At 36.7% G+C, this 13,860-nt stretch overlaps 3 protein-coding genes and 1 long non-coding RNA gene across 6 annotated transcripts; 2 read left to right on the top strand and 2 right to left on the bottom strand.

Annotated features, from left to right (window-relative positions):
- Positions 1–406: 406 nt before the first annotated feature.
- Positions 407–2,499, bottom strand: LOC116347760 (ATP-dependent DNA/RNA helicase DHX36-like). 3 transcript variants are annotated; one of them, XM_031778479.1, is made up of 3 exons: positions 2,257–2,463; positions 1,550–2,030; positions 407–1,420 (listed from the first exon to the last, which is right to left on the bottom strand). In XM_031778479.1, exons 2-3 carry the CDS (start codon positions 1,776–1,778, stop codon positions 474–476), a joined length of 1,176 nt encoding a protein of 391 aa, XP_031634339.1. In that variant the 5' UTR covers positions 1,779–2,030; positions 2,257–2,463; the 3' UTR covers positions 407–473. The 3 variants fall into 3 exon arrangements, with proteins under 3 accessions (XP_031634339.1, XP_031634341.1, XP_031634340.1); XM_031778481.1 differs by lacking the exon at positions 1,550–2,030 and having other exon boundaries at positions 2,310–2,499; XM_031778480.1 differs by lacking the exon at positions 2,257–2,463 and having other exon boundaries at positions 1,550–2,194.
- Positions 1,760–2,779, top strand: LOC116347762. The gene is made up of 3 exons (XR_004201712.1): positions 1,760–2,433; positions 2,550–2,565; positions 2,761–2,779. It is a non-coding gene; the product is annotated as an uncharacterized LOC116347762 (long non-coding RNA).
- Positions 2,780–2,811: 32 nt separating this feature from the next.
- On the bottom strand, positions 2,812–6,210 carry LOC116347764 (linear gramicidin synthase subunit C-like). Its single transcript, XM_031778483.1, has one exon. The coding sequence runs from the start codon at positions 6,208–6,210 to the stop codon at positions 2,812–2,814; it is 3,399 nt and encodes a 1,132-aa protein (XP_031634343.1).
- Positions 6,211–8,606: 2,396 nt separating this feature from the next.
- Positions 8,607–13,385, top strand: LOC116347763 (zinc finger E-box-binding homeobox protein zag-1-like). Its single transcript, XM_031778482.1, has 4 exons — positions 8,607–8,704; positions 8,779–8,950; positions 12,059–12,225; positions 12,291–13,385. Exons 1-4 carry the CDS (start codon positions 8,607–8,609, stop codon positions 13,111–13,113), a joined length of 1,260 nt encoding a protein of 419 aa, XP_031634342.1. The 3' UTR covers positions 13,114–13,385.
- The last annotated feature ends 475 nt before the right edge of the window (positions 13,386–13,860 follow it).

Raw genomic sequence — 13,860 nt, 5'->3', positions numbered from 1 at the left:
TAGCCTAAATCAACCTGGACTTGTGGTATTTGAACAAAAACAAAAACGAAAGAACGGCAACTTTGTTCTGAAAAATATTTCAGTTTTACCATCGGAAGCTGAAAGTTTGTTACCAAAATTGGAAGAACTTTTATGCCAATTTGTTCGTTATTGATACAAAAAAAATTCATATTATCGTTCCAACTTATTTTTTATATTTACCATAATTTTAATACCGATCATTCATTTATTATTAGTCAATAGTAATAGTTTCGTTTCATTTTCTGCGCAATGAATGCGATATAATAAGAAAATTACACAAATTGCCTTAGTTATAATGTACACAAAAAAAAAATTATTTCAAAGTGAATTCAATTGAATACATTGAATACAAAATAATTTATACGTTTATACCTTTGCCGAAAATAAAAGCCATTTTTCATCTTTCTAAATAAATTGGACTGAAATTACATTTATTTGATTAATATGTTTTTTTAAAATAAAATTTGAAAAATAGTTTTCGCTATAGGCACTCGTACAATTTCTGCTGGCTTATATTTGTGCATCATTTTGTATTGTTCCAATGAATACAAACGATAACAGAAGCCGTTTTGAACGCGACCAGCTCTGCCACTGCGCTGTTTTGCACATGCCTGTGAAATAGACTTTAATTCGAGAATGGTCGATTTGGTTTCCGCGTCATAAAACAGCGATTTTGCTTTTCCGGCATCAATAACGTAGACGACATCATCTATTGTAAGTGCTGTTTCTGCAATATTTGTAGATAATATTATTTTTCGAACGCCATTTTCCATGCGATCAAAGACATGAGCATGACCCTCATTGTTTTCATCATTTAGTTCGCTATGCAGCGCAAAAATCTTATAACCCCAATCCTGTAATCCATGTACGCTTACTAACTTTTCATGTTGTTCGCATATATCGTCGTAGCTGGGCAAAAATACAAGAATAGCGCCATTTTTTGACGTATTTTCATGGATATGATCAATGACATGAAAAAGTAAGTTGTGATCAATAATATTTTGTGTGCCTTGTGTTGATCGATACGCTCTTCCAATTTCCACGTAATTTTTCCATGTTGTGGTGGATGTCACACGTTCATAACACATTAAGAGCTCACAACCCTCACAACATTCCTCTTGTTTATTCTCTTTCGCATAATCAATTGCGCTTTTACCAAATGGATCTTTAAAGGTCGCACTTTCACCAAAAGCCAAAAGCTTTAACATCATATTCAGTGAACCATTTTCCGCAGCAATTCCCAACACGGTGCGTTGCTTTGTACGATGAACATAATTGGCCGGCATGTAGTCGCCTTCAATGAGAGAAAAAACGTTTTCAAATGATTCACAATCTTTTCGCAAAATATAAGAATCCAGGCGACTGTCGCACATTAAGCGATATGATCGCGGCATGTCTTCTATAGAATGAAATAATAAACAATAAATTAATATTTTACGTAAAGATGCGTTTTTCCAAGCAACGATTTAATCTTTGTGCTTTATAAGGCAACCGATATGTAATATCTAGTATGTCATTTAATAGTTACCATCTTTTATACGCCGAATTTGCGATACTTGATTCTCTTCCAAATATGTGGCCATTTTGCTCGTTTTGTATTCTGTTTTGATTAATACTTCTTCGAGATGCATAGTTTGAACATCAAAAGTACGTCCAGGCACATCGATAATCGGACAACCATTGAAATATCTACTGAATTTTTCGCTGTTTAGCGTTGCTGACATTAGAATTATCTTCAAATTGGGATTGCTTGGCATTGCTTGGAGTCGACTCCAAAAAATGTGGCTTGAAAATTTTGTGTTACCGCATAATTTGCGAGACGTTTCAAATATAACAGCGAAGGTCCAACGAATGTTTTTTCGTTTTGTATAGCTTCGATCAGAGTTTTATCTTCCTGTTTAATCAATTTAATACCACCTCGATCCCAACTGTGCTCAACTCTTTTGTGCTTGTAAATGTTTCCCGAAATATTCTGCTGGCATATATCGCACCAAACCATTTTGCGTTTCCTGTTTAAATTATAAAATAATTGTTGATATAAAAAATGTTAAACTGAGAGTGAAGAGCGATTGAGGTTAGAATATCACGAAAATGTGCATATGATTCTAAACGTTCTAAACTCATTTATTGGTTTTTTTCTCTCTGCTTTACATTTCTTGTTACTGTAAAATCACTTTTCAACAATTTATGAAATCGTATTCAATCTAAACACAATAAAATCACAAAATAACTTACAGTTTGCACACAAAAACTATCGCAAAATTGCGTTATGAAAATAATGTGTTTACGGTTTTGACAGATTATTAATGTCGACGTATACGTAACCACAGCTGTCATAATATATACGTAACTTCGTATTTTCACATTGTGGAGAATTTTTTCTGTTTCATTAATAATGAATCATTATTTTCTGTAATAAATAGAAATTTATTTATTTATAATTCTAATAGAATGAATTTGAAAAAATAAATAGAATCATTTATATGAAATAAAAATAATTCTAATTTGAAATAATACGATTTTGTTAGGTTCCCATAGAATGGTGTGAGTATTTATAATTTAGTTGTATTATTTTATATGCTTTATGTGTGTGTACAATGATTTTTAATTGATTTAATTTCAATTTGATTTACTTGAATGATTTTTAATACAATTTTTGTGTTGAAACTATAACATTCAAATACATTCCAAATTATTGAAATAAATTTGATTTTTGCATCTAATTCACACTAAAATCAGATGGCGCTCATTAGCGAGATTCGCAAAAAAAAGTCTCCAATCTCATATACGTCAACCCCCCTTGGTGCCATTACCATGAACGTCCCTCAGACCAAACGGCAATGTTGACGTGTCAATGTCGGAAAGCATTTCATTGAAAAATTTTGTATGCTCGACTGAGCTTACACCTAGACGAGCTTGAGCCACTACATTGCGGAATGGTATGGGGGTTGCTAATCGCTCTTTTTGTCCCATAAATATCATTTCAACTTCTGTATACAGTCTTTCTAGAGATTCGTGGTCTCCAGTCAAGTGGTGCATCAGTTCCAGTGCCACCCATTCACCTTCTGAAGTTGAGGCGGCTATTAGACGTAGCAGCGGTGCCTGTTTTAAGTCTAAACGGTAGTGACGTGGGTTGAAGCGTTTGCTCAATTGTTCTAGTATCGGCTCATCGGTATCATTCAGTGTGACTTCAGTGAGTAGCGATGGAACGTGACGTAAGACAACTTGTGCCGGTTCATTGAGTCCTTCCCACATGAAAGCGGTACGCAGAATATCATGTCGTTCAATCACTTGTTGCAATGCAGTGGAATAACGTTCGAGTGAGGTTCGGTCCTCAAATTGTAAACGTGTAATGAGCAAGTATGGGTCACCATGTTCAGCCATCATATGATGGAACAAAATGCCTTGTTGTAATGGCGCTAATCCGTAAATATCTTGAACATTGGCCACGCCACCCGGCACCTGTGCAATTAATGCATCAATCTCTGTCTGCGGAAGAGTGATAAGCGGCAGCATTTCTGGAGTAATTTTCGTGCTATCTGCGGTAATCAGATTAGGTGGAATGATTAATGCCTTGTGATGGCCGAGAGTTTTGGCAAGTGCGGCCAAAGAGGGTGCATCGAATACTTCGCGGACATTGGTGTCTAGCCCGGCTTGTCGTAATTGCGACAACATTCTCACGATCAGTAGAGAATGTCCACCCAATGCGAAGAAGTTGTCATGCCGACTGATGCATTCAATGCCCAGAATTTCACTCCAGAGTGTGGCTAGTTTCACTTCCATTTCACCTTTTGGAGGTTCATACGACTGACGGGCAAATGATTCATCGTCTGGAGCTGGCAGTGCACGTCGATCCAATTTGCCGTTTGGTGTGAGTGGCAAAGACGGAAGACAAACATAAGCCGCCGGCACCATATATTCAGGCAGTAAATCCACCAAATATGTGCGTAAATTCAGAGCGAGCGATATATCTTGTTCTGCGACTACATATGCAACTAGACGCGCATCAGTATCTGGCTTATTTTTCCATGACAAAACAACGGCGTCTTGCACCAAAGGATGTTCAATGAGGCGGCCTTCAATTTCACCAGGCTCAATTCGAAAACCACGAATTTTTACTTGTTGGTCGGTGCGTCCCAAATAGACCAAATTGCCATCAGGAAGATAACGGGCCCGATCACCGGAGCGGTACATACGTGCTTCTGGATTTTCACTGAATGGATCAGGGAGAAAACGTTCTGCGGTAAGTTCAGGTCGGTTGAGGTAGACTCGCGCTACACCAGCGCCACCAATATACAACTCTCCTTCGGCTCCCAATGGAACCGGTTTGCCTTGGAGATCTAAAAGGTAAATCCGTATATTGGACATTGGACGACCGATTGGTATCGGATGGCTTTTGAAGTCAACCGGGCATAACCAATTAGTTGCAGTGATAGTAGTTTCGGTTTGTCCATAAGAATTGAAAACCTTTGTGTAAGAAAACGTAGTTTGTAGCACAGATAATGCAGGTGCTTCGCCACCTAAAATCAATGTATGTAAACTCTTCAAGACCGAAGGGTTTTGTAAGTTCTGGAGTAGGGCTGGTGGAAGATCCGCATGTGTGATATTTTTAGCGATAATATAACTCATCAAATTGGTTTGGCGAACTTCTTCGCAAGGTATGCAAAGACAGGCCCCACTCATTATAGCCATTATAATCTCATGAAGGCTGGTATCAAAACAGCACGAAGCGAATTGCAGAATGCGGCTGGTTGAAGTGATACCGAACAGCGACTTCACGTTATGGGCCAGATTGTGTACAGTCAGATGTTCAACCATCACTCCCTTTGGTTTTCCAGTAGAACCTGAGGTGTAAATTACGTAGGCCAAATGTGTCGGAGTGAGTCCCAGTTTGGTCGGATCAGGATTATCCGTCGAAAGACCATCAGGCAATACTATATCTAAGTCAACAATGGATACTCTATGATAGCCGAGTGCTTTTTGTCCAGTGGCATCAGCCAATAAATACACTGGATCGGCGTCATCTAGAATATTTATCAGTCGTTGACTGGAATAGACTGGATCGAGCGGTACATAGGCGCCACCAGCTTTGAGAATCCCTAAAATGGCTATTAGCATTTTTGTGCTGCGCTTAACGCAAAGTGCGATGCGATCATCTGGTTTAACTCCTTTTGCAATGAGGTAATGTGCAAGCTGGTTCGCTTGTGCGTTGAGTTCAGCATAGCTTAATGTTTTTCCTTCACATTCCACAGCAATTGCCTGTCCGTCGCGCTCTACCTGCGCTTCAAACAGCTGATGAAGACAGCGAACCCGTGGGAAGGCGACTTCCGTCTTGTTCCAGGTATGCAACAGCATCTCACGCTCTTCTGCTGGTAACACTGTCAATTTTCGCACTGATTGTTTCGGTGTATGCGTTAATGCATCGGCAAGCGAGACAAGGGCCTGTTGCATATAAGCACAGATCCGTGCTGCTGATAGTGATGACATAACTTGAACTGTCAGACTAATTGCAGTGTTGTCATCGTCTACAGTCATGGTTAATGGGTAATTTGTTCGCTCTGCACTACTTAGAGTACTCTTTCCAGGGAACAACAATTCGACTTTCCCATTCTGGTCTTTATGGCGGAAATTCAGTAGCGCACTAAACAGCTGTAAAGTAGCTGGAACCCCACTACAACGTTGTGCCAATTCCAGCGGAGCATGTTCATGTGCAAGTAATGCACTCAACTGAGCATGGGTACGGCGTACAGCATCTTCGATTGTGGTTTCATCAATATCCAGTCGCAGAGGTAGCGTGTTAATCACCAACCCCATGGCACTGTCGTTCTCTTCTCCCCCCTGTGAACGATCGAAGAGCACAGTTCCGAAGACCACTGCCTCACATCCACTAGCATGAGCAAGTACTTGTCCCCATGCCAAGTGGCAAAGACTGGACAAAGTCACATTTAAATTCCTTGCATGCACCCGTAACTGATTATTCAGATCATGGGACAACTTCAACACCTTTTCGTCGAATTCAATACAATCACCATGAACGTTGCTCAGATCAAACGGCAATGTTGGCGTGTCAATGTCGGAAAGCATTTCGTTGAAAAATTTAATATGATCGGCTGAGCTTAAAGAAGGTGCATCAAATACTTCCCAGACATTGGTGTCACCATTAGGTAGATTTTTAATCATACTTTGCATAATTATAACTTTCTTTCCTTTAAAACTTCTTGAGTTTAATCTGCAAATACAGTGAAAATTAATTCTTTTAAAAAATAAAACTTACAAATTGAAATATTCTAAAAGATTTTACTAATAACAATTGAATCGTTGCGGAGAAAAAGTAGCTCTTATTTTTCTCCAAATATTACTGCAACATAAAGTTTTTACTTTTCCGCACACCCACTGTGTGCAGTAAAGTATTGAAATCAGCCCAACATTTTGAAATCGCTAAAAATCGTTTTTCAATGCGTTTTGGGTATAAAAAATCACAGAGCAACAGTTTTTTGGCCATGTTAATGTGGGGATGTGGTACACTGTACACAGTACACTGTACCCTGTATGGTGTACGCAAAAAATCAATAGGTAATTTGCTAGCACGATAACTCTTCTTAGAGAAAAGCAAATCCAAATCTGATTTTACAGGGTGATTGGGGGTTGCGAGGAATAGGCTGGTATTGTTTTTCAGCGATATTCGTGCATCGGTGTATCCATGGTGACACCATGATGGAGTACCCAAAAGGCATATTGAAAACACTCCATATGACACATTGAACGCACTCATTTGAGCTGTCAAGCAACATTTCCATATATACAAACATGTAATTTTGTTCATGCAGAAAACAATAAATATGTGTATTTAAGTGCAGATTTTTATAATTTAGTGTTATTTTATGATAAAAAATCAATGTTTAAAATTTCAGACATAAAGCTGACAAAAAAGTTGATAGTTTTTTTTACATAATTCATTCATGCAGATTTTGTAAACAATGCGGAATTTCATGCAGAAATTTTAATCGAAGAATCTTTGAGCAAAAACAAAATGTATTCCAGAAAATCAAACATGCAGCTCGTTTTATTAATTGATGTGTTTTCTATCCGCGAATAATAGTGCAGATTTCGCGAAGTGGGTGACTGTAATGACAGACGTAAAATTATTTGTTTAGTGTATGTCTAGCTGCATGGTTCAATATAGTTTTCTGACATAAAGCAAAAAAAAAAGTTACTTGTTGGAGTGGCTCTTGGTCTATGTAATTTTGTACTTTTTTCTGTGAATTTTTGGTCATTTTTGTTCGAAAAATTGAGATTTGTACGTATTATCCAGGACAGAAACTTTGAATCTTTGTAAATAATAGCACACTTGAATGGTGCAAATAAAATGGAGTCAAACAAATGAACATTTCAATGATTTATTTTGGTGCATTTTTTCTCAAATTTTGAATTTTTCATATAAACAGATTTCCATTAAAAGATGACGAATGAGGAACGACTTTTTGAAGAGATATCATCATGAAACTTTGCACACGTGATTCTCACATCAAAAAGAAAAGAATGTGGGGGTGAATCATATTTTATATGATGAAGTTGATTTCCGCGGCCACTCTAGCCTGTATGGTATCGTAAGGACGTGAAACTTTGCAAAGGTTATTTTTTTCACAAAACAATAACATTCGGAGAATTTTGAAAAATTTCATTCACTAAAAATAAGGTTGCTCCCAATTGGAGGCTCCTAAAACTTTCAGAATGCTACTTTTGTGTGAAAAAAATACCCTGTGCAAGGTTTCACCTCATTACGATATCATACAAGCATTGAAAAATGTATCAGAAATTATTTGTATCCCAAAACTAATGTCAGATTCAGATTTCTTATGAATTCATATTTACGGTAAAAGATATGTAATAAATGAATGTTGTGGATCACAGTGCGGAAAAGTTCATCTTACGGATGTAAGACATTTTATTTCTCTCAAACCTGAACAAAGTCCGACAAGCTTGCATGTCACAAATTGTGTCTCAAAATCACTAACACATCACATTTTTATCACCAACTAAAAACCTTTCAATTTTAAAAATAAGCACATTCTATGTGCTAGGAAAAACTTAATAATAATACTAATATATTTTCGTTACTTTATTAATTTGTTGTGGACTTACATGTTAAAATCAATTCAACCACTTAAAACTTGATAAAAATGTTGAATAAAAATACTAAATAATAGCTAGTTGTGTGCTTTCAGATTCTGCAATTTGAAAAAAAATTGGAATCTATTTCTGTGAATTCACATTTCTCTCATTTATACAATTTCTATATTCGTAAAACACAACGCAAGCTACGATAATCTCGCAAAGGATTTTATTTTTTTATTACGCGTGAAGTTATAAGTTTTACACGCAATGTAACAATTGATCGCAATGAAACTCACATTGGTTCAACAATAATCAAAAGACGACGAGTCGATACGGAAAGAAGCTCATTCGCTGAAGGTCGTTAGAATGAATCAAATTCATTTCTTGGTTTTGCCAAACATGGACCAGTCAGACGTCCGCAAAGTAATCAACACCGAGCAATATACAGTTCTCGAAGCAATATTCAATCGATGGTGCGCGAAAGCCAAGCAGCTAGAAATCCTTTGCTAAGGACTTTGGTTGAAACGAATGGAATTGCAAGCTTTGGAAATGCACCAATTGCTGATCAGTAAGTTTGAGTTTGAATATTTGTATGAGAATTTCCACATAAATTCAATTCGAATTTTTCCCTAATTTCTTCAGACGTATTAAGATTGAGTGCTCAAGTCCAATTAACTCATCAATCGGAAATCGATACCGTGATCCATTCATACTTGATAATTTCATACTTGCTTCTGACGATAGTTCAGTTGTTGAGTCGACTGAAATTGCTTCTAATGAACGAAAAACTGAAACAAGAAATGAAGGAGCAAAGGTATTGAAGAATAGAACACGACCATTAATTGCATCCAACCAGATGGAAACCAACAAGCGATTCAACTGCACATTTTGTGAATATTCCACTAATCACAAGGGACACTTCAATGAGCACACGCGTACTCATACAGGTGAGAAACCATATCAATATGATATTTGCCGCAAAGGATTCACCCAAGCGTCAAATCTGAAGACGCACAAAGTGACGCACATTGAACAAATTCCATTCCATTCAGTGGATTTTCTCAAATGGCCGAAAAACACGACCATGAAAAGGCGTGAACAGGTGTGCAAATTGCGTCGATATGAATGTCATATCTGCAAGAAGTATGTCAGTGTTTGTATCCCTCTGTTGAAAAGGCATATGCGACAGCACAACGGTGAAAACCCGTTTCGATGCGAGATTTGTATAACGCGTTTTACACGCAAAGGAAGTCTGAATACACATTTGGACAACATCCACACCAGAATCAACCATTAAAGAAGCCACCCTTAAACCAACATTTCCAACAAATTCTTCGTGAATATTTAATGGATTTTTTTAAACCGAAATCTTGACGAATAAAGTAATAATTGAACAAAAACAAGTTTACTCGGAAATTGCTTGAATATACAAACGAATGCGCTCAAAGCAATTTGAAATAACAGTAGTAGGCAGACATAATCTGAAGTTGATTATGCAACGGATGTTATTATGAATTTATAATTATTGATAAAAAAAAATGCAAATCCTTTATTATGAATCTTTATTTCAATTCGCTCAAAAATCGATGCTGTCTGATCTGATTTCGCAGTGTCTGAAGTGCAGCAAATTCGTTTTGACCATAGGACAAGTATAGTTGTCAGACATTGAATGGCGCTGTATCTATCCTATAAACATCGAACTAATGAAAATGTGTGGTGGTTCATGTCTTATTTAATATACAATAGTGGAAATTTATCCAATGCACAAACCATTTCTTCTAGTTCCTCTTACATTAGTGTAGGGGGATTCTTCTAAAGTTCAGAGAATGACGTTTGCATATAAATACATATAAAAGACACTTTTAGGCTCGTCCTATGGTTTTGACAGTTTGTTGTTCTTGACGGTTCGCATATAGAGTGGCGTCATTCTTTCTCGTTCTTCTGCCACACAATACGCCTCCAACATTTTATAGTCTAAAACTATCAAAATCAAAGAAAGAGACACATATTTTCGATATCGAAATAAAATTTGGCTTTCTTGAATTTAGTGCAAACATTCCATTATTCGCATAAAATCCTTTCATTTTAATTGAAATTATCTGTTATTGATCAAAAGAAGAGGAAAATGTAAGAGATTTTTTTCGTAATCTTGTCGTAAAATAGTTTTATTCATTAAATTTTATGAGCGGAAGTTTATGCAAAAATAAACAAAATTAATCATTCATGAATGAACAATTTGATATCGACCTTAAATATAAATTATTCTTGGAGTCAAATGTTTTTAGCATAAAATTATTAAATTTGATAAATTGATTCGTGATAAATTGGAGTGTTGCGTGTTACAAAGATGGCGTCTAGTAGCTACAACTAACAAATTCATACATTAACAAAAACGTCCGATTTTAACCGTTTGATTATTTGTTGTGCTCAATTGGATTTTGGATTATTGGATTATTGGATTAAACGGGGAGTTATTCACTCGATGCTCAAGTTTCGTAACTTATTGCATGACGACCCGTCTTGTGCTGTCACTTGATTGCTTGGAGAATGCTTCCCACGGTATGGCCCACTTTATAGCAGCCATGTAACTAGCCTCCGTACAGGGCCAGTGACCAGGGCTTTCTTCTCAAGTCAATTGTCATGACAGTCACAAGAATTCCATTCATTCCTAGATGGCGTTGGGCTCTTCTTATTTCAATGGAGGAATGCACACATCGCTGGTTTACCGGTATATTCACCAGAGATGGCGCACTACCTTTTTACGGTTGTTGTATTTGCAATCTCTCACATATTCAATACAACAACCTGACGTGAAGGCACTCCATTTTACGTGTGTCTATGCTGAGCCCATATCTTCGTTATGCACACACACGGGACCGACGGCTTTAAGTGCCCTTCCGAAGCACTCCACTAGCCCGAAACCCGGCCAAATCTATTCCGCATTAAACCACTGACGATTCCTGAGCGAATCACGGTGGAAAAATACCGGACCAAATTTGATCGAGAATCGAACTCGTGTCCTCACGCTCACAAACCTGGCACGCTAACCACTAGTCTATGGCTGAGTTTGTGCTCAATTAAATTGTGCTTTTATGTTTCGAGATTTACTGTTTTGAATAATAATTATAACTGAACTACCTCGACAGTTTGTGCCATTGATAGCAGTTCGATGTACATATTTACCCATAAATTCAACCAAACTACTTTACTTTAAATTTGAACTTTTTTTAAAAACCAAACCTTATAATTACTTGTAAGCTTCAACACACGAATCTATATGAACGTATATGAATAAAATAAACTTTATCTTCTTAATTTATATCTTTTTTTCTTATTTTGACGAAAGTTATCCAACAGTATTTGAATTCATCGCAGGGCAGTTTGAGTGCGGCGAAAAATGATTTTGACAGCTCTGGACAGCTCATTTTGCCGCTTAGAATGTTGCATAATCATTAATCACACGACGCCTTGTGCAAGCAACATTTTTCATTCATTTTTTGAATTTCGCACGATTTCAATTGAATAAAACAATTAAAATCTTAAAAGATCAGTAGATTTGAGGTTGACTCGTTCAAAGATCGAAATAAAAGGTAAGATTAAGAGTAGTACAAGTATTGAAAACCACAACAATTATTATTCTGACTGAGAATTACGTCAAAAATTGGACATTGTGAACAAGTGAACTCAGTCAGTTCCGTAAAAAAGACCCTTTGAAAAAAATAAACCAATTGACCATTAGACGTCGTGTCTAATGGTACAATATACATAGCTCTTTGTTTGTAATTCTTTCATAGAGCACCATGGCTGATTTTATGAATATTAGACGACAAGAAGAAATATATTTTAAAGAAATCAGTGGTTAATCGAAATATTTTTTTAATGAAATGATCTCACTGTAGTTTTGTTTATGTTCTCAACCTAGATGGATGCATCAGCAATGGACTGGAGAAACGAGATGAACAATATGCTTGCTGCTTTCGATCGCCAGACAACAATGTCTTTGGGTAAAATTAAAACAGCCTTCGAACTCAGTGGCTTATTGTTTAATGCTGAATTCAAGCAGTATTTTTTGCGCGTTTCAAACGATCGGTGAGTAATATCAAGAGTATTTGGTGTGACCTTTTCTAATCATTTTTGATTTTAATTTTGTGCAGGATCAAGAACACGTATGATCAATTCGAAATCTATTCCATGTTGAAAGACCGAGTCAATGGTGGTCCAGATGCAAACATGTCAATGGCAGTTAAATTCGGGAGTGCTGGCTTAACTCATAGTATGGGCGATGCCCAAAACGAAAACAATAGTCCAGTGGAAATCAATGGCTCAAGCGATGAAGAAGATCAAATCAAAACGGAACCTTTCGATGCTGGATTTGGCATTCAGTGCGATAATAATGACGAAATGTTTGATTGGAACAATTTTTCAAACACAAATTTGCGCGGTATCGAAGATGGCGACGATACCGACGATGATAAAAATGACAAAGCAACGAAAGTGGCAGACAAAGAAATGGACGATGGCATTTCAACATTTGTTGATCATTTGGACACAACGAACGAACAAGCAACATTGAATAATGGACGAAGCATCTTGGGTGGTGCCAGAAGCTTCAAAAAAGGAGGACGATTGATTGGTTGTCCAAGAAAAGATGCTAAATCACGTTTGAATCCAGAATCATTTCGAAATAAAACATCAACTTCATCAAACCAGATGGAAACCAACAAGCGATTCAAATGCCGTCTTTGCAAATATTCCAGCAATCAAAAGGGGCACTTTAATCGACACATGCGTACTCACTCCGGTGAAAAACCATATCGATGCGATATTTGTCGCAAAGAATTCACATGTATGCAGAACTTGAAGAAGCACAAAATTACACACATCAATGAATTTCCATTCCATTGCCGAGGCTGTCTTGATGGATTTTTCCAGAAAGCCGACAAAGAAGCACATGAAAAAGTGTGCAAAATGCGTTGATATGAATGCCATATCTGCAAGAAGCTTACCACTTTGATTAAAACTCACTTGAAAGACCATGTGCGACAGCATAGCGGTGAAAAGTCGTTTCGATGCGAGATTTGTATGATGCGTTTTACACGCAAAGGAAGTCTTAAGAAACATTTGGACACCATGCACACCAAAATCAATCATTAAAGAAGCCAAGAAAACATTCCCAACACCCTGACGTTTTTTCTTCAAATGTTTAAATTGAACTTCTGGACTTATCAAGTCGAGATGTAGTACTTTGCAAATTAAGTCTACCGCATAACTTGAATAATTATTTATAATATCTATTGATGTGTCTCCTTTTTTTATTGATTTCTAATCCAATTTTCAACGCTTATCTTACGAGTAATAAATTGTTCTTTAACAAAAATTTTGACGGAGTTTTTTTTCATTTTAAAATTAAAATAAATTATATTTTCAATGAGTCAATTCAAAGGCGAAATTTCTCTGATCTCTCGCCGCAATTGATTCACTACAGAGCGATTCAAAACAGGCGAATGGCGAAATCTATTTTGACAGCTTATATCAGCATCTTCCATTAACATCTTCCATTGAAATTAATTAAAATTAGTCAAGAGCACATTGGTGAAAATACGTGTTCTCAAGTGACTTTATTGCCTTATTTATTGGGACTTTAAGGTAAGTTTTTACGTTCGATTTTTTTCGTTCAACTCTTCAAAATAATTTATTCTAGAACATTGACCACGTGGTCGAAAT

The sequence above is a fragment of the Contarinia nasturtii genome, unplaced genomic scaffold (assembly GCF_009176525.2).
Source record: "Contarinia nasturtii isolate CC-2019 unplaced genomic scaffold, AAFC_CNas_1.1 Cnas_scaffold_2103, whole genome shotgun sequence".
In the NCBI taxonomy this organism is placed as follows: Eukaryota; Metazoa; Arthropoda; class Insecta; order Diptera; family Cecidomyiidae; genus Contarinia; species Contarinia nasturtii.
This window is presented reverse-complemented; position numbering and strand designations above follow the sequence as displayed.